This window comes from Corticium candelabrum, chromosome 15 (genome assembly GCF_963422355.1).
Source record: "Corticium candelabrum chromosome 15, ooCorCand1.1, whole genome shotgun sequence".
NCBI lineage: Eukaryota > Metazoa > Porifera > Homoscleromorpha > Homosclerophorida > Plakinidae > Corticium > Corticium candelabrum.
In genome coordinates this window covers 1,632,076-1,654,593 of record NC_085099.1, presented here as the reverse complement: position 1 = coordinate 1,654,593, position 22,518 = coordinate 1,632,076, and the positions used below count along the sequence as shown (strand labels likewise).

The 22,518-nt window shown below is 41.5% G+C and overlaps 4 protein-coding genes and 1 long non-coding RNA gene across 5 annotated transcripts in view; 4 read left to right on the top strand and 1 right to left on the bottom strand.

The window, feature by feature from the left end:
- The window catches only part of LOC134191419 (procollagen galactosyltransferase 1-like), an 8,066-nt gene extending 6,507 nt beyond the window's left edge, over positions 1–1,559 (top strand). The window contains exons 10-12 of the mRNA XM_062660035.1: positions 1–106; positions 933–1,136; positions 1,198–1,559. The exon at positions 1–106 is cut by the window's left edge and continues 22 nt beyond it. Of these exons, the coding sequence (XP_062516019.1) occupies positions 1–106; positions 933–1,136; positions 1,198–1,369 (482 nt within the window). The 3' untranslated portion in view covers positions 1,370–1,559. The remainder of the gene's footprint in view (positions 107–932; positions 1,137–1,197) is intronic.
- Positions 1,560–2,782: 1,223 nt separating this feature from the next.
- Positions 2,783–10,446, top strand: LOC134191153 (procollagen galactosyltransferase 2-like). Its single transcript, XM_062659734.1, has 11 exons — positions 2,783–2,994; positions 5,000–5,222; positions 5,414–5,478; positions 5,569–5,644; positions 6,078–6,279; positions 8,306–8,502; positions 8,865–8,971; positions 9,026–9,158; positions 9,265–9,392; positions 9,949–10,152; positions 10,206–10,446. Exons 1-11 carry the CDS (start codon positions 2,819–2,821, stop codon positions 10,360–10,362), a joined length of 1,668 nt encoding a protein of 555 aa, XP_062515718.1. The 5' UTR covers positions 2,783–2,818; the 3' UTR covers positions 10,363–10,446.
- Positions 10,447–11,970: 1,524 nt separating this feature from the next.
- LOC134190838 (procollagen galactosyltransferase 1-like) lies at positions 11,971–15,540 on the top strand. The gene is made up of 11 exons (XM_062659362.1): positions 11,971–12,193; positions 12,278–12,497; positions 13,243–13,307; positions 13,367–13,442; positions 13,507–13,708; positions 13,858–14,054; positions 14,122–14,228; positions 14,282–14,414; positions 14,797–14,924; positions 14,989–15,192; positions 15,250–15,540. Exons 1-11 carry the CDS (start codon positions 11,997–11,999, stop codon positions 15,407–15,409), a joined length of 1,689 nt encoding a protein of 562 aa, XP_062515346.1. The 5' UTR covers positions 11,971–11,996; the 3' UTR covers positions 15,410–15,540.
- Positions 15,541–15,927: 387 nt separating this feature from the next.
- Positions 15,928–18,272, top strand: LOC134191040 (uncharacterized). The gene is made up of 3 exons (XR_009971711.1): positions 15,928–16,000; positions 16,083–16,254; positions 18,126–18,272. It is a non-coding gene; the product is annotated as an uncharacterized LOC134191040 (long non-coding RNA).
- Positions 17,575–22,370, bottom strand: LOC134191039 (apoptosis regulator Bcl-2-like). Its single transcript, XM_062659598.1, has 3 exons — positions 22,021–22,370; positions 19,811–19,977; positions 17,575–17,939 (listed from the first exon to the last, which is right to left on the bottom strand). The coding sequence occupies exons 1-3, from the start codon at positions 22,274–22,276 to the stop codon at positions 17,799–17,801; spliced, it is 564 nt and encodes a 187-aa protein (XP_062515582.1). The 5' UTR covers positions 22,277–22,370; the 3' UTR covers positions 17,575–17,798.
- Between the last annotated feature and the right edge of the window lie 148 nt (positions 22,371–22,518).

Sequence of the window (22,518 nt, the reverse complement as noted above, 5' to 3'; positions counted from 1 at the left end):
AAGTCTTAGTCTTAGAAGATGAACTACAATTTGAACCCAATTTCAGACAAAGGTTCTTCCAATTGTTGAAAGACGTCCAGAAAAGCAATCTCGACTGGGACCTCATGTGAGTTAGAATACAACGTTAACAGTTACACATATGCATGCACACAGCGTGTTACAGTACACTGTATCCTAATATATTGGTAAACGTATTGGGTTTAGTGATGTTTGACAGTTGTATCTAACATGCACAGGATGATAGTGCATGTAATTTTAAAATACAGCTAGTTTAAACGAAAGCATTTTAACATGCCGACAACCGAACAAATAGACAGACAAACAAACAAAGCAGCAAACAAACAGACAAACAAAGCAACAAACAGGCAGACAATGATGGAAAACAAACAGACAGACAGACAGACAGAACAACAAACAGGCAGACAAAGGAACAAAAGCAACAAACAGACAAGACAGACAGACAGACAGACAGACAAACAAAGCAACAAACAGACAAGACAGACAGACAGACAGACAGACAGACAGACAGACAGACAGACAGACAGACAGACAAACATACAGACAGAAAACATACATACAGGCAAACAGACAAACATACATACAGGCAAAGATACAGACAGACAGACGGACAGACAGACATGCAAACAAATAGACAAAGCAACAAACAGACAGACAAACAAACAAACCAACAAACAGACAGACAAACAAAGTGACACACACAAACAAACAAACAACAAACAGACAGACAGACAGACAGGCAAAAAGAAAATGGCACTCTATAGGAAGATCACAAGTGTGTAAGATAATGAGACTACAATCAAAGGCAGTGCTTACACTGGTCTCTTAACAGTGTAAGTATCTCATGTACGTTGACATCCTACGTGTGCACAATATGAGCATATGAGTGTAATGTCAATGTGTGTGTATGTAAGATACCTTGGTCGGAAACAAGTTGGCAACTTACCTGAACCGAGAGTGGATGGCGTAGACATGTTGGTTAGGCCACAGAATTCTGTCCTGTCTCTTGCCTACTTGCTGTCTAAAAATGGCGCAAAGAAACTGGTCTGGTCGCGGCCTCTTAGCAAAATGATTGCCGTCGGTGAGTATCTGTCGGTCATGTTCGACCAGCATCCCAGGTCTGGTGTTGTAATTGAAATTCGTTGTGATGTTTTGTATTTGCGATATTAAATCTTACAGAACTGACTGGAAATCGCAATTTAAAGGTCGTGGTTTGAAAGCATTTTCAGCTCAACCATTACTCGCGTATCCAAGAGACGACTTCAATCATGATTCTATGAGCCAAGTAGATCTAGGCAATCAAGAGTCGACTCATGTAGGTGCAAATCGTGGATTAAGAGATGAACTTTAGTTATGTGTAGACGATTTTATGGTGACAATTTCTCTATTTCGGCATTTTTGTCGAGTGACAGTAAGGCTGCTTGTTATCCAGCAGCGTAGCCAGAGCAAAATTTTGGGGTTTCATTATTAATATTAATTTGTTCGAAATTAACTGTATACATAAAATCACTTTATTAGACTATAAAAAATAGATGAGCAACCACGCCCATAATTTTTAGGGGTACAGTACTGAACCCCCCAAGAACCCCCTGTAGTGATGCCACTGTGTTATCATCATTGTATGGGTGAAACTGTTGGAAGGTGCAGGCATGTTTTTGTGGGACCTTGTCAGCAACTGTCGTCTGAATTTTAGTGATGAATTCTAAGGCACAACGTATTAACCGTCTGCCGGTAGCAGCTGTACACATTCACAGAAATGTCGAACAAATATTGCAAGAACTGAATGTGAACACAAAGTCATCAGTCTGAACAGGTTAATTAGTCTTGTGCTTCTTCAGTCTCTTTGTCGTTGCTGTCCTCTTTACTGTTGTCATCTTCTGCTTCATTGTCTGTCAGTCCAGTGTGACTGTCACAGTCATCGACTTTAGGACTGTCGTGTTCAACGATGGTCTACAGCTTGCTGTGGACCATTTGGTACAAGAGACAGTCCACACTCCGGAGATAACTTGCGTATCAGTGAAGACCACTGTATATACCAAAACATTTCATGTCCAGTTGCTCTCGCCTTGGCAGTCTCACCCTATGAAAATCAAATGATTTGCAAGACGGAAAGTCAACCATCAGGTGATTCAGTATTTCCAATGTTCTGTCGAGTAGCATCGCAGTAATTCCATCTCTTCTCATGGACACTAGCTGCTCAAACAGGGCCTGCTCAACTTCTGAAAGATGATAGTGTCCAGGGGCGTAGTGTGGCATGGACTAGACCGGGCTATAGGCTTAGAATTGACTGTAAATACGTGTGAGAACCAAAGCTGTATATAGTATATACACCACACTTTTCCAGTCTGGATCTGGCACTGATTCTACCATATCAGTCAACCGGAAGCCAAAACGGAAGTGGACGTGTCCATAAAAGTGGGCGTGTATAGTCGCGTTACTTCAACCATCCACGTGCAACATCGCATTTCTTGGCAACGTTCGTTGCTATCACTGACAGTTTCTCTTCCGGTGGCTCCTTCACATCTGCGCACCTGTCGCCATGCAAAGATGCGCGCGCTATGTTACATTGATATTAACAAACTTTAGTTTCAGTTTGGCACGGTTTCTGCTAAAAACCTCGCCTACATTGAATGGCATGTCGTAGGCAATATGGTAAGTATGTTAGTCTAGATGTGTAGAATGTTGAATGCTAGCACTTGCACAACTTCATCTGATTGCGTTGCAATTGGTATCAAAAGACACGCCTTGTCATGTCATGGCTACGTTTCCTATCGTTTTTCTCTTAGTTTTCTTTTCTTGCATGCTTCAAATTGCTGCGCAGATGCCTTCTGCTGATGGAATATTAGAACGAGAAGTTTTGACGTTGAGACCATCGATACTAGCCGTGTTTCTAGCTCGCAACAAGGCTCACGTTCTTCCCTACTTCCTCGGCTACTTTGAGCATCAGCGTTATCCGAAAGATAGGATCTCAGTGTGGTGAGTTGTGACATCTACGTACTTGTGCGCAAGCACTGCATAGCTGCTTGGACACACTCTCCGAGCAGAAACTTTGCTCGTTGTTACGCATCCGGCCGGATGTTAGCCGGATGTTAGATCACCACGGGCTTTACGCATGCGCTGTACGCATAAATTTCTAGTGCAGAAATATTTCTGGCGACGGCTCTTTCGCGTACACCTTGTCTTACACACTCAAAAATTTATAGTATTGTGCATGTCCTGGTAGTAAGAATTGGGTTTCCAGGCTCTTCTATGACCAGAGAGAGAGTGGTATGCACATACGGGCTCTGTGTGTAGCAGGAAGTAGACTTACTTGGCGTTTAAATTTGCTTTTGTTCAGCTTAGGTTGTCTTGTAAAAACTTTGCGCTATGAGTATGATATTACTCATAGCGCAATTGTAATTACTAAGCCACAGCGGTGATGACAATATTGGCAAGTGTAATAACTACACCAGATGTGGAGTGATAAAAATAAATTATTATATTATTATTATTAAAAATAAATTATTATATTATTATTATTAAAAATAAATATTATATTATTATTATTATTAAAAATATATTATTATATTATTATGTGTCGTGCTCAACCAGATCAGTCTGGTTTGTAAAGTCTGTTACAAGTACCGGAAGCAAAGCCTGCTTCATAAGTACTTAGACCATCACGGCTGTCTAGAAAGAAGACATGACTTTACGAAGGATCCGAGTAGATCCCAGAAGCACTGTTTTCTGTAAGTGCTGCAGGTTGTGATGACCTGGAATAATGGCCAGCCACCGTGTAATACCTGCGTGCACTGTACCCAAAGCTCCCAAGACCACCGGAACCACCAGTGTTCGACAATGCCACATGCGGCTTATCTCCACTCGCAAGTCGCTGTACTTTGCCAACTTCTCAGCATGTTTCTTGCCAATGTTGCCATCAGCAGGACAGCTGATATCAATAAGAAGACAAGTGTTTGTCTTCTTATTTCTGAGACAGATGTCTGGACGATTGGCTTTGATCTTCCTGGCAGTGGGGATGGTGGTATTCCACATCATAGTAATGTCATCTGTCTCCACAAGCCTATCAGGATGATGCCGGTACCATCTGCTCTCCACTGGAACCCCAAAATGGCGACAAATGTCCCAGTGAATGATGGATGCCACCTGATTGTGTCGATCAGTGTAGTCCGTCGGTGCCAAAGCACTACAGCCTGCCACAATGTGGTCGACTGTTTCCAGGCCTACACTGCACATGCGGCAAGTAGGACTGACATCACGATGTAGAATCTTGCGCTCATAGTACCGAGTCCGAAGAGCTTGGTCTTGAGCAGCAACAACCAGTCCCTCAGTTGCAGCAGGAAGATTCACTGCCTTTAGCCATCTGTAGGTTTCTTTCATGTCCACAGGCGGTTGCTCATATATTATTATTATTAAAAATAAATTATTATATTATTATTATATTATTATTATTAAAAATAAATTACTATATTATTATTATTTATTATGTGTTGCTATGCCCCTCCATAATGGGCAAGTGGGGTCTTTACCCCCATCTGGGCGCCCACCAACCCGGCAGGTAAGCCCAGCGGGGTACATGTTTCCGTGTAGTCCATACGGCGATCAATGACTAGCCAATTCGATATAGATTGCAGGTATTACGGTGACCGCGAACTCGTGGACAGCACGCCTAGTGGATATCAACAACCACCAGGAAACACTGAACGTCATCGTCAACGGATTGTTCGCCAGACCACAGAAACTCCCCAACGACTGAAACGAGTCATAGTCTCATGGATAAAGCTAGAAAAACATGAGAGAGAAAGACAGACAAGTTTCATAATTTACTATCGTCACTGAGGTTTGAACCCCCAAACCATGGAGTGGTAGCCATTGTCGCTAACCACTAAGCCACAGCGGTGATGACAATATTATTATTAAAAATAAATTACTATATTATATTATTATTATTTTTATTATAAGTTAATATGTTTTGTAATATTAGGATTTACTCTGATCATAATCAAGATGATACAGAATTACTGTTGCGGCGATGGAAAGACGCAATAAGAGGACAGTATCGTCGAGTTGAGTTGCACAGTATAGTGGAAACATTGTATACTCAAACTGGTGTAAACAATTGGCCAAAGGAACGATTTCTTCATTTACTACGGTTGAGAGATCGAGCACTAAATGTAGCACGAGAAAGAGATATTGATTATGTTTTGGTGTGTATGTCAATTAATACACAATTTCACACACAGTGACACACACACACACACACACACACACACACACACACACACACACACACACACACACACACACAGCTGTTGTATGTATTACACTGAATCACGCTAGGATTCCAGCACATGGATGCATACAGTACATTTGTTCTAATGTCATTCTACTGTTGTAGTATATTGATGTGGACAACCTATTAGTCAATCCAAATACATTGTCTGAACTGATAGCACAGAAGAGGTTAGAATGTTTACTTTGTTTCCTAAATCAATATAAAACCAATACAAGATCAAGAGTTTCCTGCTTTGCTCACAATCTCTTTTGCTTTAGAGACATTGTTTCACCAATGATTGAGCCTCTTGTTGGATCTGTTTATTCCAACTTTTGGTGTGGTGTTACTGATAAGGTGTAGATCTATACTGCAGGGCTGGTGGAGCCCTCCAGATGTTGGGTGGGCCAGGCCTTGCTTTGCTAGGCTCTGCCCACTTGACAACTTTTGACTAAAGTCGTAAAGCTAGGGTGGAGCCTGGCTAAAGACAGCGTTACTAGAGGGTAGTCTAACTACTAGTAGTATTGTACTCTGAGAATATTTAATGACACTTTCTGCTGTAAACTTCCGAATTATGGTTGGTTTGTCTCATCTGTAGAGGTGACCAATAACTAATTTATTTAATCACCTATACCATTTTCCGGAAGTTGTCGTTAAACGTCTGTTGGTGGAAGTCCCATTTTCAAACGATGGATGGGCCATGGCCCACCTGGCCCACCCTACTTCACCGGCCCTGTACTGTTGAGTTCAATTGTATTGCCAATACACTATTTGTGAATTGACGATGTAGGGATATTACAAACGAACTGAAGAGTATATTCCAACGTTGCATCGTGCACGAACTGGTTGTTTTGAGGTTCCGATGGTTCACTCTACGTATATTGTAGACATGCGTTCACCTGGAGTTGAGAATTTTACCTTCATTGCTGATGAAGACTATAACGGAGTTGTTGATGATTTATTGGTGTTCGCATATCAAGTGAAGAAAGCAGGTGAGAAATGTAAGTACATGTATTCATTGCATGTGTTTGTTCTAATAGATTCTAAAATATTTATTTTGTTTGTTTGTTTGTCTGTCTGTCTGTCTGCCTGTCTGTCTGTCTGTCTGTCTGTCTGTCAATTTCATTTATTAAAACACAAAGTTTATGTTTCATTTCTAACACTAAACGCAAACAAGCTACTGAACAGATAGATATTCTATCTGTCTGTCTGTCTGTTTGTTTGCCTGTCTGTTTGTCTGTCTGTCTGTTTGTCTGTACAATACATATTTTCAACATTGAAATCTAAATACAACACAACTAAGCAAGTCTACTGTCCTGATCGCACATAACCACTACCAAACTAAAAACCTACAGAAACAGCCGTCTGTCTGTCTGACTGTCTGCCTGTTTGTCTGCATTCACGTCAATACTGCATGGGGTTGAGCACACTTGATGAGTTGGCATGGAAACAAGCATCTCTTAAGATCAAATTGGGAGGTCTTGGCAGTACAACCTTAATGCAAATCTCCACTGCTGCCTTTGTAGGATCTTGGTGTAATTCACTATGCAAAATTTATCAAGATTTCTATCTAGAGCAGATCTATGTGACAATCTAATCAACTATACTAGTCCACTTCCTTTCTATCAGCATCTTTGTGAGGCAGTTGCAAGCCTTCCTGCCACTGTAGGATTGGATGGAGAGGCACTCACACCTCAGACTTTGTCTGACAAATCCAGTAAAACTTCAAAATCGCTTAAGCTCGGATATTACTGAACAGAATGCTGCAACATGTATTATGCAAACATCTTCTGTCAAGCATGCTGCAAGGATAAGGTCATGTCAGGGACATTGAGCTGGTTCATGGCTTCAAGCTATCCCTTCAGCACCAAATTTGTTCTTAAATCTTCAGAATTTTGGTTGGCAATATTCTTGAGACTTGGTATCCCTTTACCTTTTTCTCGAATTGTTACCAAGTGTGACTGTGGCGCAAGTCTTGAAGAACGTGGTTACCATCTATTAACCTGCAAAAGTTTGGCGGGAGGCCAGTGTGGCAACATAATACAATTGTCTTGACTTGGGCTAAATGTTTAGATGAATTAAACATTCCTCATCAAGTTGAGCTTAGAAACAGATATATCAAATCAGAGAACCGACCAGATATAGCAACATATGATCCCACTGAATATTCCACAAAAGACTTGGATATTTCAATGGCTCACCCACATTCTTGCAACACCCTACAATCAGCTGCCAAAATATGGGCAACAGCAATCCAATCCATATATCAGAGTCCACCACACCATGTATCCCATTGCTTTTCGAGCACTTCAGCTTTTTGGGCCTTATGGCTGAAGAATTTTTAAATAAGATCTCCAAGAAGTTCAAAGATGAACATGGAAGGAACAATGAAGCAGACGTTTGAGATAAATGGAGTAAGCAACTGTCTGTAGTTGTACAGTTTTGCAACCGTCGAGTGATTTTTAAGATTTTGTCAAAGTTGTGTAAGTGCAACTTTGATGACTTTATACATACGATAGAGACATTCAACATTTGTCCATTGACTGTTATTGTTTTGCATGAAGTTAGCGCTTGTTATCGGTAGAGTAAGCGTTCAAATAAAACAATCTGTCTGTCTGTTTGTCTGTCTGTCTGTTTGTCTGTCTGTCTGTCTATTTGTCTGTTTGTCTGTTTGTTTGTTTATCTTGTTTTGTCTGTCTATTTGTTTGTAAATACACGTCTATGTAAAACATCAATGTTAATACAGATCACTTAATTAATACACATCTAACGTTTTGTCTGTCGTACTGGTGTCTAAATTGTTTAGTTTTACATGCTTTTTGAGCATGCAGTTGCATGGTGTTCAATGTGTTTACTTACTCCTCTATGTAAACTGTAGTTATTTTATATTTGCAAACATGTGATTGTGATAAAATTATTATGGAGTTAATTTCTATATCTTTATACATACATAACAGCGTTGTTTGCATAATGTTCCTACACACTGTATATCTTATTGGCAATGCTTTCTGTTTGTAGGAATGAGCATGTTTGTTCTCAACACGCAAATTTTTGCAAGAATGCCTCCTCCAAGCCATGACTATTCATCACTTGACGATGAGCGAAAAAATGCTGAAGAACTATGTGTCAATTATCTTGCTATCGACGGTCCAGTCGTTCAGAGCGAATACCTTCCATACAACAAACCAACCTTGACTGATTTTGGCTTGGACAAGGTCTGCTATGTTGTGTGTTTGTCAGGGTCTGCTGTTGTGTGTCTGTCAAGGTCTGCTATGTTGTGTGTCTGTCAAGGTTTGCTATGTTGTGTGTCTGTCAAGATCTGCTATGTTGTGTGTCTGTCAAGGTCTGCTATGTTGTGTTTGTCAAGGTCTGCTATTGTGTGTCTGTCAAGGTCTGCTATGTTGTGTCTGTCAAGGTCTGCTATCTTGTGTGTCTGTCAAGGTCTGTTGTGTTGTGTGTCTGTCAAAGTCTGTTGTGTTGTGTGTCTGTCAAAGTCTGTTGTGTTGTGTCTGTTGTCTTCTTGTTTGTCTGTGTTTTGTGTTTGCCACTTTGTAGTACGTAGTGTTGTGATGGCTAGATTTATGTGATAAATTTACATCGCCGAGAGGGCAGACGATTACGACTGAAGCACGTCCTTCAACATCTGGGAATCCAGGCTGAATTTGTAACTGCTGTTGATGGAAGGTGCCAGTAAATTAAAAGTCCATACAAATATACTGCCTACACAGTCTTTACCAGGAACTTAACCGATAAAGACTTGAAAGAGTTTGGCATTCAGATGTTGGATGGCTACTTGGATCCTTTAAAGAAGAGACCTCTAACAGTTGGTGAAATTGGATGCTTTCTTAGTCACCACAGGATCTGGGCCGAGGTATGGGTTTATGTGTATGTATACATTTGCAATGAAGTTGCTAAAATAATCAATCAGATGTGTGGTGGTGGTGGTTTGATTTATTGCTGTGTGTCTTGATCTTCAGGTGGTGTCAAGTCAGTTCACGTCGGTTCTAATCTTGGAAGATGATCCGTACTTTTATCCTCAATTTAGAGAGAAGTTTTCTCGCTTGTTGGAAGATGTCAGAAACAAGGAAATCGACTGGGAATTAATGTCAGTTGTGGAAGTAAACGTGTCAAGTTAGCAAAGAAAATTTAATGTTGTTGCTTGTTTATACCACATTTCTAGCTCTGAATATTTGATATTACTGGTAGATCCAGCTCCTTGTAAATATACACATTTTTGGTAAACGACTCTCTTTGAAAGTAGATGTGTGTGTGTGTGTGTGTGTGTGTGTGTGTGTGTGTGTGTGTGTGTGTGTGTGTGTGTGTGTGTTTGTGTGTGTGTGTGTGTGAGTGTGTGTGTGTGTGTGTGTGTGTGTGTGTGTGTGTGTGTGTGTGTGTGTGTGTGTGTGTGGTCTTGTTTTGAAATATTGAGCAAACAACCAATAGCAAAGCTCTCTAGTCAACCATGCTCAAACTGTCATGAATTACTCTAACTCTAGGCGTTTATTCGGAGAAAGACGTTTATTCAACGGAAGACGTTTCTGCAATGTGTGACGTTTATGATTAATTAATAATTAATTAATAATTAATTCTGTTGTTTACTAGAAATGAACCCTAATTAATATGCATAATTAACAGATATTGTATAGTTTTATCGGTTTTAGATATTTGGCTAGGAAGCGTTTGGAAAACACTAGGGAACTTAAGGTGGAAAACACAGAAACATTGGTTCGACCAGGATACTCATACTGGGCTCTGGCATACATGCTGTCTCAAAGTGGGGCAAAGAAACTGATCAATCAACAACCTTTAGGCAAAATGATGCCTGTAGATGAATATCTACCACTCATGTTTGATCGACATCCAAGGTATTGAATTCAACTAGGTTGCATAATTTCGTATTATTTTTGTTTTTGCGCAGGAAAGAATGGAAGGCACATTTTACAAATCGTAATCTGAAAGCATTCTCAGCTCAACCCCTACTCATCAGGCCAACACACTACACAAGCAATCGCGGTTACATTAGTGACGTCGAAACACTTGATACCGAGCTGAAACAACAAAAAGATGAACTATAACTATTTTGCCATGTTTTCATAAATTTGTTTATTTACATTAATGCATGCATAGGCTAGAGGTTGAAATATAAATATCAATGCTAACCAAGCATTTACTAGTATATATATATATATATATATATATATATATATATATATTATAACTAAATATCCCATATGGGACAAACAAAAAACATACATGAAAGACAAGTATTATTACTGGATATGTCAAACAAGTGCACTACTGGTCCAAAGACGACAGAAATACATGATTTGTAAAGATTTATAGAGAAGGAAGTAGAAAGTGCGACGAGAAAACAAATCAGGAGTAGAGGACACACAAACACACACACACACACACACACACACACACACACACCTTGACACACCTTGACACACACACACACACACACACACACCTTGACACACCTTGACACACACACACACACACACACACACACACACACACACACACACACCTTGACACACACACACACACACACACACACACACACACACACACACACACACACCTTGACACACACACACACACACACACACACACACACACACCTTGACACACACACACACACACACACACACACACACCTTGACACACACACACACACACCTTGACACACACACACACACCTTGACACACACACACACACACACACACACACACACACACACCTTGACACACACACCTTGACACACACATACACACACACACACACACACACACACACACACACACACACACCTTGACACACCTTGACACACACACACACACACACCTTGACACACCTTGACACACACACACACACACACACACACACACACACACACACCTTGACACACACACACACACACACACACACACACACACACACACACACCTTGACACACACACACACACACACACACACACACACACCTTGACACACACACACACACACACACACACACACACACACACACACACACACACACCTTGACACACACACACACACACACACACACACACACACACACACACACACACCTTGACACACACACACACACACCTTGACACACACACACACACACACACACACACACACACACACACACACCTTGACACACACACACACACACACACACACACACACACACACACACACCTTGACACACACACCTTGACACACACATACACACACACACACACACACACACACACACACACACACACACACACACACACACCTTGACACACACACCTTGACACACACACCTTGACACACACACCTTGACACACACACACACACACACACACACACACACACACACACACACACACACACACACCTTGACACACACACACACACACACACACACACACACACACACACACACACACACCTTGACACACACACACACACACACACACACACACACACACACACACACACACACACACACACACACACACACACACACACTGTATTGAAATACTAGTACGTGTACGTACATGTAGTCAGTGATATCATAGCTGTTAAAATATTGTTCTGAACTCCGAGGCTAATCTAATAAAATGCGTGTGACAGTAACAACCTCGAGGGTCGTTCGCACCTCTTTAGTTGTTTAGCGCCGTTCGATTCGTTTGTTTCCTCTCGATGCTCTCGCTTTTCGTCCTCTCTGCTCTAGTCTTCGCCCTAACAACCTCGAATGATGTCACAAAGTCTTCACAAGACGAAGACCTCGAGCCTTCCGTTTTAGTCGTCTTTCTGGCTAGAAACAAAGCTCACGCATTGCCGTATTTTCTCGGCTATTTCGAACGTTTAACATATCGCAAAGATCGTATTTCTATCTGGTCAGAATGAGCATTTTTTGTAGATTGTTGTATGTGGTCTCTGTTTCTACGTGCTAATGACCACTAATTGTTTCACGCACAAAGGATACGGACTGATCACAACGACGATGAGACGGGCAGCTTGTTGGCCAACTGGAGCGATTCTGTGCGGGCGATGTATCGACACGTTGACTTTGTGCACTCGCTGGATGTCGTGTATGTGGGCAGTGGTAGAGACTGGCCGCGTGAACGGTTTGAGCATTTGTTGAGGTTGAAGGACGAGGCGTTGAAGTTCGCTCGTGAGATTGATGTTGATTATGTACTGGTGAGAGATCTGTTTTGCATTTGGAAATTAGTGCGCTAGGAAAACGGCAACTGGAGAGTCTAGAGACAGACAGACAAGACACTGCATCGTGACTTGATCAGTTGGTGTCTAGTAAAGAGGCATATTCTAGACAGATGCCAGACAGACACACAGGCAGACAATGGGTGTTGTTAGCTTGCACCAGATTTAAGTAAAGCCACACAACAAAATTGGAAACCCAAAGCGCGCATGCGCTTGGGTAACAGTAGAATGACCGGCCAATTGAAGCCCTCTGTTGCTGGTTTAGGTTAGGAAACAGCTGCACACCTTCTGGTGCCTGCTAATTAAAAAGGAAGAGGGTGAGAAGGGGCTGGATACATTGACTGGCACTTGAGATTGCTACCAGAGATATTAATGTGCGCATGCGCTCATTCCAATCAGCCATTGTTGGTCTGTCTATCCACAACAGTACAGTAGTAGTACAGTACTGTAACCCTAGCATATGCATGCATTAGCATGCTAGGCAATGTGATCATATTTCTGGTGTTAATTAATTAGTATGTGTTTCATGCTGTTGCTGTAAAAATCAGTTGTAGCAGCTGAGGGCTTAGTACTCTAGTGGTTCTTCATTTATATGTACTGTCCTAATTAATTAATATTAAACTTGTACACATGCACAATATCAATTGGTAAAGTTTGAGCTTACTGCATTACTGTGTGAGATGCGATAGAAATAAATATTATTGTTTTTATTATGTGTCTATAGTATATCGATATGGACAACATTATTGTCAACCCAGACATGCTGTCGCAACTGATTGCTCAACAGAAGTATTGATGCGGGTAATTTTTAGTATGTATAGTGACGAGTGTATTCAATCTCTTTGTAGACCAGTTGTTGCACCAATGATGGACCCTCCTGTCCGATCAGCTAATTCAAACTTCTGGTGTGGAGTTGATGAAAACGTATAGAAATTGTATCAATTAATTTTGGGCTGGTGGTACACGTAAATTGGTGTATTATATTTAGGGGTATTACCGTAGAACTGAGGACTACTTTCCAACCTTATATCGTGAGCGCTTGGGCTGCTTTGAAGTGCCCATGATTCATTCAACATATTTAATTGACATGCGGTTTCCTGGATCTGAGAAGCTGACTTACATTACTGGTAACGAGTATAACCTTGGGTTTGATGATCTGTTGGTGTTTGCCTATCAAGCAAGAAAAGCAGGTGTGGTGCTCGTGTGTGTGTGTGTGTGTGTGTGTGTGTGTGTGTGTGTGTGTGTGTGTGTGTGTGTGTGTGTGTGTGTGAATATTTCTGTCATATGTCAGAATTAGTGCTTGTTGTCAATTACTAACAGGATTTGATTTTGTTTGTAGGAATGAAATTATTTGTATTAAATACAGAAGTGTTTATGCGAATGCCATGGACTAGTGGCGAATACTCATCACTGCAAAATGAGCAAGATAAAACTGAGACTTTCTTTATCAATGAGCTGAGTGCAGATGGTCCAGTAATTCGAAGTGAACACCTCCCATACACTAAGCCACAGAAGACGAAGTTTAGCTTTGACAAGGTACCATAGTCTATGTTGTTTGGCAACGTGTTGCCTTTGTGTGTAGCAATGTTATATGTTATTGTAGATCTATCTAATAAACTTACCACGAAGGACAAGCAGACGATTGAGGATGACGTCTGTTCTTGATTATTTGGGAATCGAGTATGAATTTGCTGACGCAGTTGATGGCAGGTGATGGAGTTTTGTTTTTAGTAGAGGTTGAGGATGATCAATATCTGTTGCAGGAATTTGACAAAACAGGATTTAAAGGACTTTGGAATTCAGATGCTAGACGGTTATTCTGATCCTATAAACGACAGGCCTTTGACAATGGGAGAAATTGGCTGTTTCCTTAGTCATTTCAAGATTTGGGCTGATGTATGAAGCATTAGTTAAGCAGACAGACAGGGAGGCAGACAGACAAACAGACAAATGAACAGACAGACAGACAGATAGACAGACAGACGAACAGATAGACAGACAGACAGACAGACAGACAGAATGACAGATAGACAGACAGAGAGACAGTAATACTGTACACTACCAGCCAAAGAACATTATGACAAAGGCATATTCAGAGCAGCATTCACGAGATTTCATGAAATCGTGTATTTGAACTTCAACTGTAGCATGTTTTGTGATTTTGTAGTTCAATAACTAAAGATAGGCAGACAGACAGTCTAGCCAAATATATTACCATCTTGGCAACATAAAATCATATCGGAGTCTGTCATTTATGGGTGTTTGGTGATATGTTTAGGTACTCGCAAATGGATTTAACGAAATTTTGGTGTTGGAAGACGATCTTCATTTTGAAAGTTATTTCAGAACAAACCTTGAGCATTTGGTAGACGACATCAAAGACAAAAATCTCGATTGGGATCTTATGTATGCAAACATACATCAAAATAGTCTATTGTTTCTACTGTATTGATCGATTATTGCATTGCAGTTACCTTGGTCGAAAGCGGCTTAATGATGTCAGTGAACCAGCTGTGAAAGAAATGACATTATTAGTACAACCGGGATACTCCTACTGGACTTTGGCATACATGCTGTCAAAATCCGGTGCAAGGAAGTTGATTCAGGCAAAACCTCTTTCGAAAATGATGGCTGTTGATGAATACTTATCTCTCATGTTTGACCAGCATCCACGGTATCACAAACTTTATTAATTAAATCAATATTTAAATACAATATCTGCATTGTTTAGAGATGATTGGAAAGGTAAGTTTGAGCATCGTAATGTGCAAGCTTTCTCGGTCGATCCACTGCTGATTTATCCAACTCACTACACTAAAGATCATTCGTATTTCAGTGATACGGAGGCATCGACTGTAGCGATTGAGAAACAGGCAAAGGATGAACTCTAACAAGTGCATGGTATTTCAAAGAGTTTCTAGCAGATATTGTTGTGCATTGATATTTACTAATACCTTGTTCTACCTGCTCTGTCACTAGAATCTAATACTATCATAAACTGTACCTTGGAAGGTACCTAAAATATTGTATACATAAAGGCATATGCATAATTAATTAATACAAAGTTTAAGGATGTAAAATTAAGTTTATACTTAGTAATGTATGTTTAGCTTAAAACATTTAATTTACTAATTTATTTATGAATTTAGGGAGCATATTGGTAAAATTGTAAAAACAAAAAAAGTTGAATATACATGCTGACCACATAGTTAGTGTCACTTTGCTTTGAAGTCTGTATCAAATCGCAATGATTTAATTTTATTTGTGAGTTTACTTACTGGTTTGCAAAATTCATGATCAAGTATACGTACTGTGTACACTCACTGTACTGTCCTGTCCATACGTCCAAGGCACGTGATTATCAAGCAAACGGCACGTGACTTACGTTTAACATCCGGGGCCCCAGTATGTCTAACTCATCAAAGCGTCTACTCGGGCTTTGCTTTCCAACAAATTTTTAGTAACCACTAAGATGACAGTAGGTGAGTATTGACAATTGTTTCTGTGCGTTTGCATCACTGGCATGCTGGGAATTTTCGTATTATTGCATTTCGCAATTTACAGTTGCAGGTTTCGGTATGAAGTTCAGTCGGTAGTCAAACGTGCTCCAACAACGTTGTGAACACGATTGAAGTTGTGAGACATCTAGCAGACTCAAATGGTGACGTCACTTCCGAGTCATGTCATTGTTCTTGCGTGGGTAGAGGATGCGGAGGATCAACAGTAAGTAAAAGAGGTATGCACACTGTGGCCGCCAAAACTTTATTTAGTATCAGGCTGCATGTTTAGTTCACACACTGATGGTGCTATCAGGCTGCATGTTTAGTTCGCACACTGATGGTGCCAGCACAAATACCCACATGTTATTCATTCATTTCTTGCATCATCCGTGAATCAATCTTGTACTAGTACTGCACTTATGATATGATGTTTAGTTTCTAAGCCAATTGACTGTAGTTCTGCCGAGATTATACAAACTGCTTCTTCCATGGTCAGACAGATCTATCCTTTATGAACCTCTGCTGTGTTGGTGTTTAATTAATTAATTAAAACAGTTTTGAATACTTAGAGGCTGTCCTGTTACTTGGAGTAGTTGCTCAAAACTTTCAGGAAACCTAAATCTGTTTGATTAATAACAGACAAACTGTCCAGCTTGAACAAGGACAGCATGACTATTAGTGAAGTACGCTACTAGCCTCGTCCCCCAGGCATTCCCCAGCTCCTCAGTACAGGACTCTGTGACATCAGTCTAGTCATGTGACACGCGAGCACTGTAGGGAAGAGTGAGGCGAACACCTGGGGACGAGGCTAGTACGCTACAACTGCATGCATTGACTGGCAGCAGATATAGATTTAACTACTTTTTTCTTTTATGATATTTTGATGTGTGAATGGCTGGTGTCCATGTTACTCAAAAACACATTTGCAATAGACAAAGCCTGCGACTTCAGATTTGGTTGAATCGACGTGCCTGTCGATTGGCAATAGAAAAATTTTTTAAAGACGTTGCATGTTATGGAGTTATACTGCATTCACACTAGCAACTCCAGAACCGAGCCAGACCAGATAAATTTCTTGCAAGATTGCCAGTACTTTACTAAAATATTTGATGAAGGTCTCGTTTTGATACCAATTTCAGTCATCTACATCAATTTCTACTGTACCTGGCATGGTTCTGAAGTCTAGTGTGAACGTGGCTTTAGAAGTAGATGGCCTGATGTAAGAAAGATACAGAACTACATTTATCTTGTTAAAAAGTTGTATAAAGATCGATGAATTCTGAAGCAGTCGTAAACATGAGTCACTATTTCACAAACGTTGAACAACTCACGTTTGATGTGTATGAGCTTGGCATTGGTACACACTACACAAACTCATGAACAGCTGGCATAGCTTCTGTACCTCAAAAACATCAACGAATCATAGCTAACCATCAACCCCGATCACACCCATTTCTATTACAGTCGGTACTTGGAAAAACATACGACCCACCGAAACACGCTTTCATGCTTCGTGTCATGCATGACATCTTGCTAGCTATGCACATACACGCGAGTGTGTAAAACGCCATTTGTTTATTCAAATCTATTAGCCAGTATGAACGTGGATGGTACAACACAAAACGAAATTTGTGTTTACCAGTCACCAAAATCATAGAACTGCATGCTTTGCATTGTGTTCATTATACATGTGATCTACGCCTTAGTCTCATCAGACACATGAACAGCAGCAAACACACGGAGCACGCTTAGCCTATTGACTTAGCATCTATTTTAGCTCCTACAAGCCACTTGGGTTCACTGCCTGCATAGCGGCTACAAAAACAGCAAGTGCACACAGCACAACTACAACTAATAACAGCTTTGCAGCCCAGTGAACATTCCCATACGGCGATGCTCTGTAGTGATCAACAATGCTATCCTAAAATAAAAAAATTACAAAAAATTTTGAATTAACGACCCAACATGGCAAGTTTAATTAATTAGTATAGATGCATGTCCAGTCGTACAACTTCATTACATAAAAACATCATGAATATATTGACACATAGGGTTGTCCTCCTTTATTGTGTCCGTTATTCAATTAAAGAGTGTGACCCATTGGCAGGCTGTTAATTATATTGAGGACATCCAACCGAACAGCTTGTGCCATCATGTAAAATCAACAGCTGTCACTCGACCCATCTGCTACCACATTGGGCCAGATACTCTAATGATTAGCTGCACTTCCAGACAGAATCGGCTGCGGAAGCTGCAACGTAAGTACGTGGCAAACGACCATGTACCCGTACGAACACCAGGATCGTATAGAGTGCAACTATTGACTGTGTGTTTGGGTGTGAGTCGAAGAGAATGACTAACACCACTGTCTGGATGTGGGAGGTGACGCCGCTTGTGTTAGCCAATCATCTTGCACCGTGCTGATATCTGCCAGTGAAACTAGTCTTGGTGGCTTGTGTTCAGTTCATTCCTGCTGTCATGCGGTAAGCTTAAGCATAACCGCTTGCTCGGTCTGTTCAACAGACAGTGTATAGTTCAGTTTCAACTTGTTTGATGTTGATGTACTTCGTGTAGATGGCTGCAGTTGACAGACAAGACCAACAGTGTGTGTGTGCCCGTCACGCAAACTCTGGTGTCCTCTACTACTGGGATGGGCTTCTCGGTCGTGATCTTCAGTTCTATTGTGGACAAACACCAAGTTGTATTGGACAGTCATGCGATCAAAACAGAAATATGTCGGTAAGGATTTAATATGTAGAAAGTGATGTTTTTGGACAAAGAAGTTAGTCTCTAACATTTGTACAGTTACTATTGGCTTCAATGGAGCCATCCATGTACTATGAATGCATGGCTAACTAGCATGAGTCACAATAGGTCAGTTCGTAATACAAATGGAGTCGAGCCCGAGCGGCGGTCCACCCCCCCCCCCTCCCCCCAAATGCAACTATAATGGCATAAAATGCTAATTATATAGGCCTTTATGGTCAGTCTAAATAGCGGATAAAACTACTCACGAGCAGCTGTGGCTCTGATTGAGTACACAAAGGGTGTAGGTACACACGTTTTCCATCTTAGAAAGGGATAATGTAGATGAGACTGTTATCTAGTTTGTTTGCATCCCGGAAATGACAGAGAAAAGAATTTCTAGCATGAGATAGCTACCACAGAAGAAAGAATAGGACGTCGATTCTATCGAATGGCAGTTGCCCAATTGCTTTGCCACCGTTTCAATCTGATTGTGGAAGTGTGAACAGAGACACTGTTTCCAGCTCCATGAAGGTAGCTGTTCAGAGTCAGTGGCCATAGGGTGGGCGACATGTTTAGCATCACTAGTTATGATGTACATGGAAATGTGATAATAGCAGACGATGGATACACAGTTGTGTGATGTCACACATCCTTGTTTTGCAAAGCTTGGAAGCTTCGAGTACCAATCTTTAGGGTCCTTATCTACCTTATGACACAGTAACTGTTTAAATGTGTGATATGTGCATGCATGTGACAGTGTGTGCATGTGCCTGCACGTGGTGCATGTGCACGCCCACACACGCGCGCGCACGCACACACACACACACACACACACACACACATACACAGGCTTGGGACATATTGTATAGCACAGAGGGTTAGTACAGACTGCCACTAGTCGCTATGCCAATATTACTTGAGCCATAGTATATACACGGATATAAAGACATGCTTGGACCTTACTGCCTTATATCTGTTGGTTGGTAGACAAACCTGCATGCCCTTCCTAACATCTCCAGTATTAGCGTCGCAAAATGAACTCACCCATTGCCTGGGTTGCTGTTTGACCCAACTACTCAGCTGCTTTTGAATTAGTGTGTCCATCCACAATCCGATCTGTCTAAGAATGTTGTCCTGCCTCCTCTCTTTGCATTGAATGGCCATCGCACCAACATACGCAAACAAAGCCATCACTCTGCCCCACCGAATACCTACAAGAACCAAAATATGTAAACTTCAATACGTCATTATATTCACCTCAATGACACATAGTTTGCAACTAAAGCCCTAGTTACAACGTTACGGGACCCGGGCCAAACCCGGGACCATGTGTTTACATACAATTATTCAGGTCGAGATGGGCCCCCGGGTCTACGGGCACGACTCACTTTCGAAAGGCGGGTCAGGCCCCCGGTCATGTTATAGCTTTGCCCATTATTGATTAGCACACGCAGGCAGTTATTCATGGCGGAAGATCGTGAACTATGCTTTTTAAGTCATGCCATCGAGCTGGTTCATAAGAGCCATCACCTCTTCGTCAATCGATAGTAGATCTACGCTTCTGCGTCATGCCATGGTTTACAGACCACGCTGCGATTGACTTGCATTTCAGACCCTACGCATCTAGCTGAGATGCTGATGGTGGCTATGGACGTGTGAACACAAAACAGGACCAGGCCCAGGCTACGAGCCAGGGTCAAGCCCAGGACATAATTTAGCTGGCCCCATGTAAACATAGCTTGAATATCTAGTTACTCGAGGTGTGAAATGCTAGGTACAGTAATGTGGTCACGTGACATATGACCAACTCAACTGGCTCCGCCTCCACACATGCGCTCATGTAGTCAGGACCATAATATTAGATAAAAATTTCAGTAGCAGCTAGTGCAGAATGCAAATACATCCGAAGACAAGCAAGTTTCTTGGCATGTTGCACTCTCACTAACAGCTCGTTCTATAGGTGACAGTGACAGTGTAATACAGAGTTGCCAACTCACACGCAACTTGCGTGAGTCTCGCGCAAGTTCCTTCAGGTCACACGCTCACATGCAAGGAACCCAGATCTCATGCAACTTTTAGATTGCTGGAAGATCTAGGCACACGTGTACAGTGAAACTGTAGGTACACCATAGATTCACGTAAAAATCTGTAGTGTCTGATAGAAATCTAAAACCTGACGAGACTGCCGTAAAGTGATCGATCATTACGAATAACCAACCCCAGGCAAGTCTAGTTCTGAAGCTGTCAAACATATTCAGCCAATTCTAGTACTGTACTAGTCAGCACATCCATAATTTCCCACATCCATAATTTCCCTACTCCTTTTCAACTTTCGGACGTCATCAGGAAGTCTGAAAGAGGGAGGGGCTGATTACGCTAGACTGATTTACTGCATGCCTAAACTATATTGGTTTATCGTTACTAGCAGAAATTCTAATTCTGTCAGTACTTGCTAGATAATTATTGTCTAATGCGCATTGACACACTATGTGTTATTTTTTTAGATATTTAGGTATTAGTTTTGTGGCCACACCTATATGTAGATATAAAGTACTGATGAAAATCTGAGATCTCACGCATTTTCAGTATTCCTGGTTGGCAACTCTGGTAATAAAGGGAAATATGTGATGGTTAGGAATAGTTTGACTATGGGAAATCCCTCGAGATCACGGAAATACAATAGGAATTTGCTAATAATGTGTCTCTCACCCCTGGTGAGTCGGGGTCATACAATCTGGCTACTGTTTTCCCACTATTTCTCTACAGGAAACTGAAAGTAGTAGGGACAAGTCCCTTTGGACAAGTTTATGTCATCGATCACACTGAACAGACAAAATCAACCATTCAGAATGTGTCCTTTCAACATAATATTATCTCTGTAACCACATGGTGTGCAGACAGGAGCACGCACTCCACCTGTGTTCACCTGGTAACATGCGTATCCACATCCTATGCTGTTAGCATTTACAATATGCATCCCAAACATTCCTGTCTAGGTCACCAGAAGAACTACAATTGACTTAATAGTTTTTGAATCGAGACCGAAAATTGAATAGTATCAGTAGAGTGTGCCATCAATTGTCACTCGCATGTCTTGCTATGAGTCAATCTGTAGGCAACCTTGTCCAGTTGTATGCCCAAACTACTAACATTCCACAAATGTCTCGCTCACCGTCCGCAAATTGATTCAACATCATTCCACGGATGAAGACAGCCTCGTTATCTATCTATCCATGCACGACATTTTCACTCACCCGAACCGAACAGCTCGCGCGCGACCACATCAAACTTCTCTGCATCCATCCGACTGTCCATGTACAACTCGTCGAAGCTAATCACATAGCGGTACTCTACCTCGTCCGCCAGCGCACATATTCGCTCGAAAACTTCAGTCGTCATGAGTGTACGATCTGTTTTGTAGTATTCGGACCGCAAACCTTCTCGTTCCAGTCGATAAGCGATGTAACAACGTGCTAAAGCAGTGCCACGCTCACTCACTGCGTCTTGCATATCCGCATAGCCTATGTTTACACTTGAATCCTCAACTCGTGGCGCGACTGCGAACTTTCTACACCAACCGGTAACGATCTATAGTCTGAACAGGAAACGCCGGCTAGTAAAGGAGGGCGGGGACTTATGCGCTGCCGGTCGCTGATTGGTCCGACCGGAAGACTCACTTTGCAGTCACGTGGTGTTTCAACACAGGACGATGTCTAGATCGAGGGCCACCACGCAATGAGACTTTTTGTACA

What these genes read in the sequence shown, in the direction of transcription:
- LOC134191153 (XM_062659734.1), top strand. Translation starts at nt 2,819, where the DNA reads ATGCTTCAAATTGCTGCGCAGATGCCTTCTGCTGATGGAATATTAGAA. An exon ending in CTGATTTTGGCTTGGACAAG is followed by an intron (nt 8,503 to 8,864) that starts GTCTGCTATGTT and finishes TGTGATGGCTAG; the next exon opens with ATTTATGTGATAAATTTACA. An exon ending in GTAACTGCTGTTGATGGAAG is followed by an intron (nt 8,972 to 9,025) that starts GTGCCAGTAAAT and finishes AGTCTTTACCAG; the next exon opens with GAACTTAACCGATAAAGACT.
- LOC134190838 (XM_062659362.1), top strand. Translation starts at nt 11,997, where the DNA reads ATGCTCTCGCTTTTCGTCCTCTCTGCTCTAGTCTTCGCCCTAACAACC. An exon ending in AATCTCGATTGGGATCTTAT is followed by an intron (nt 14,925 to 14,988) that starts GTATGCAAACAT and finishes ATTGCATTGCAG; the next exon opens with TTACCTTGGTCGAAAGCGGC. An exon ending in ATGTTTGACCAGCATCCACG is followed by an intron (nt 15,193 to 15,249) that starts GTATCACAAACT and finishes TGCATTGTTTAG; the next exon opens with AGATGATTGGAAAGGTAAGT.
- LOC134191039 (XM_062659598.1), bottom strand. Translation starts at nt 22,276, where the DNA reads ATGCAAGACGCAGTGAGTGAGCGTGGCACTGCTTTAGCACGTTGTTAC. An exon ending in GCGCGAGCTGTTCGGTTCGG is followed by an intron (nt 19,978 to 22,020) that starts GTGAGTGAAAAT and finishes TGGTTCTTGTAG; the next exon opens with GTATTCGGTGGGGCAGAGTG. An exon ending in AACAGCAACCCAGGCAATGG is followed by an intron (nt 17,940 to 19,810) that starts GTGAGTTCATTT and finishes TTTTTATTTTAG; the next exon opens with GATAGCATTGTTGATCACTA.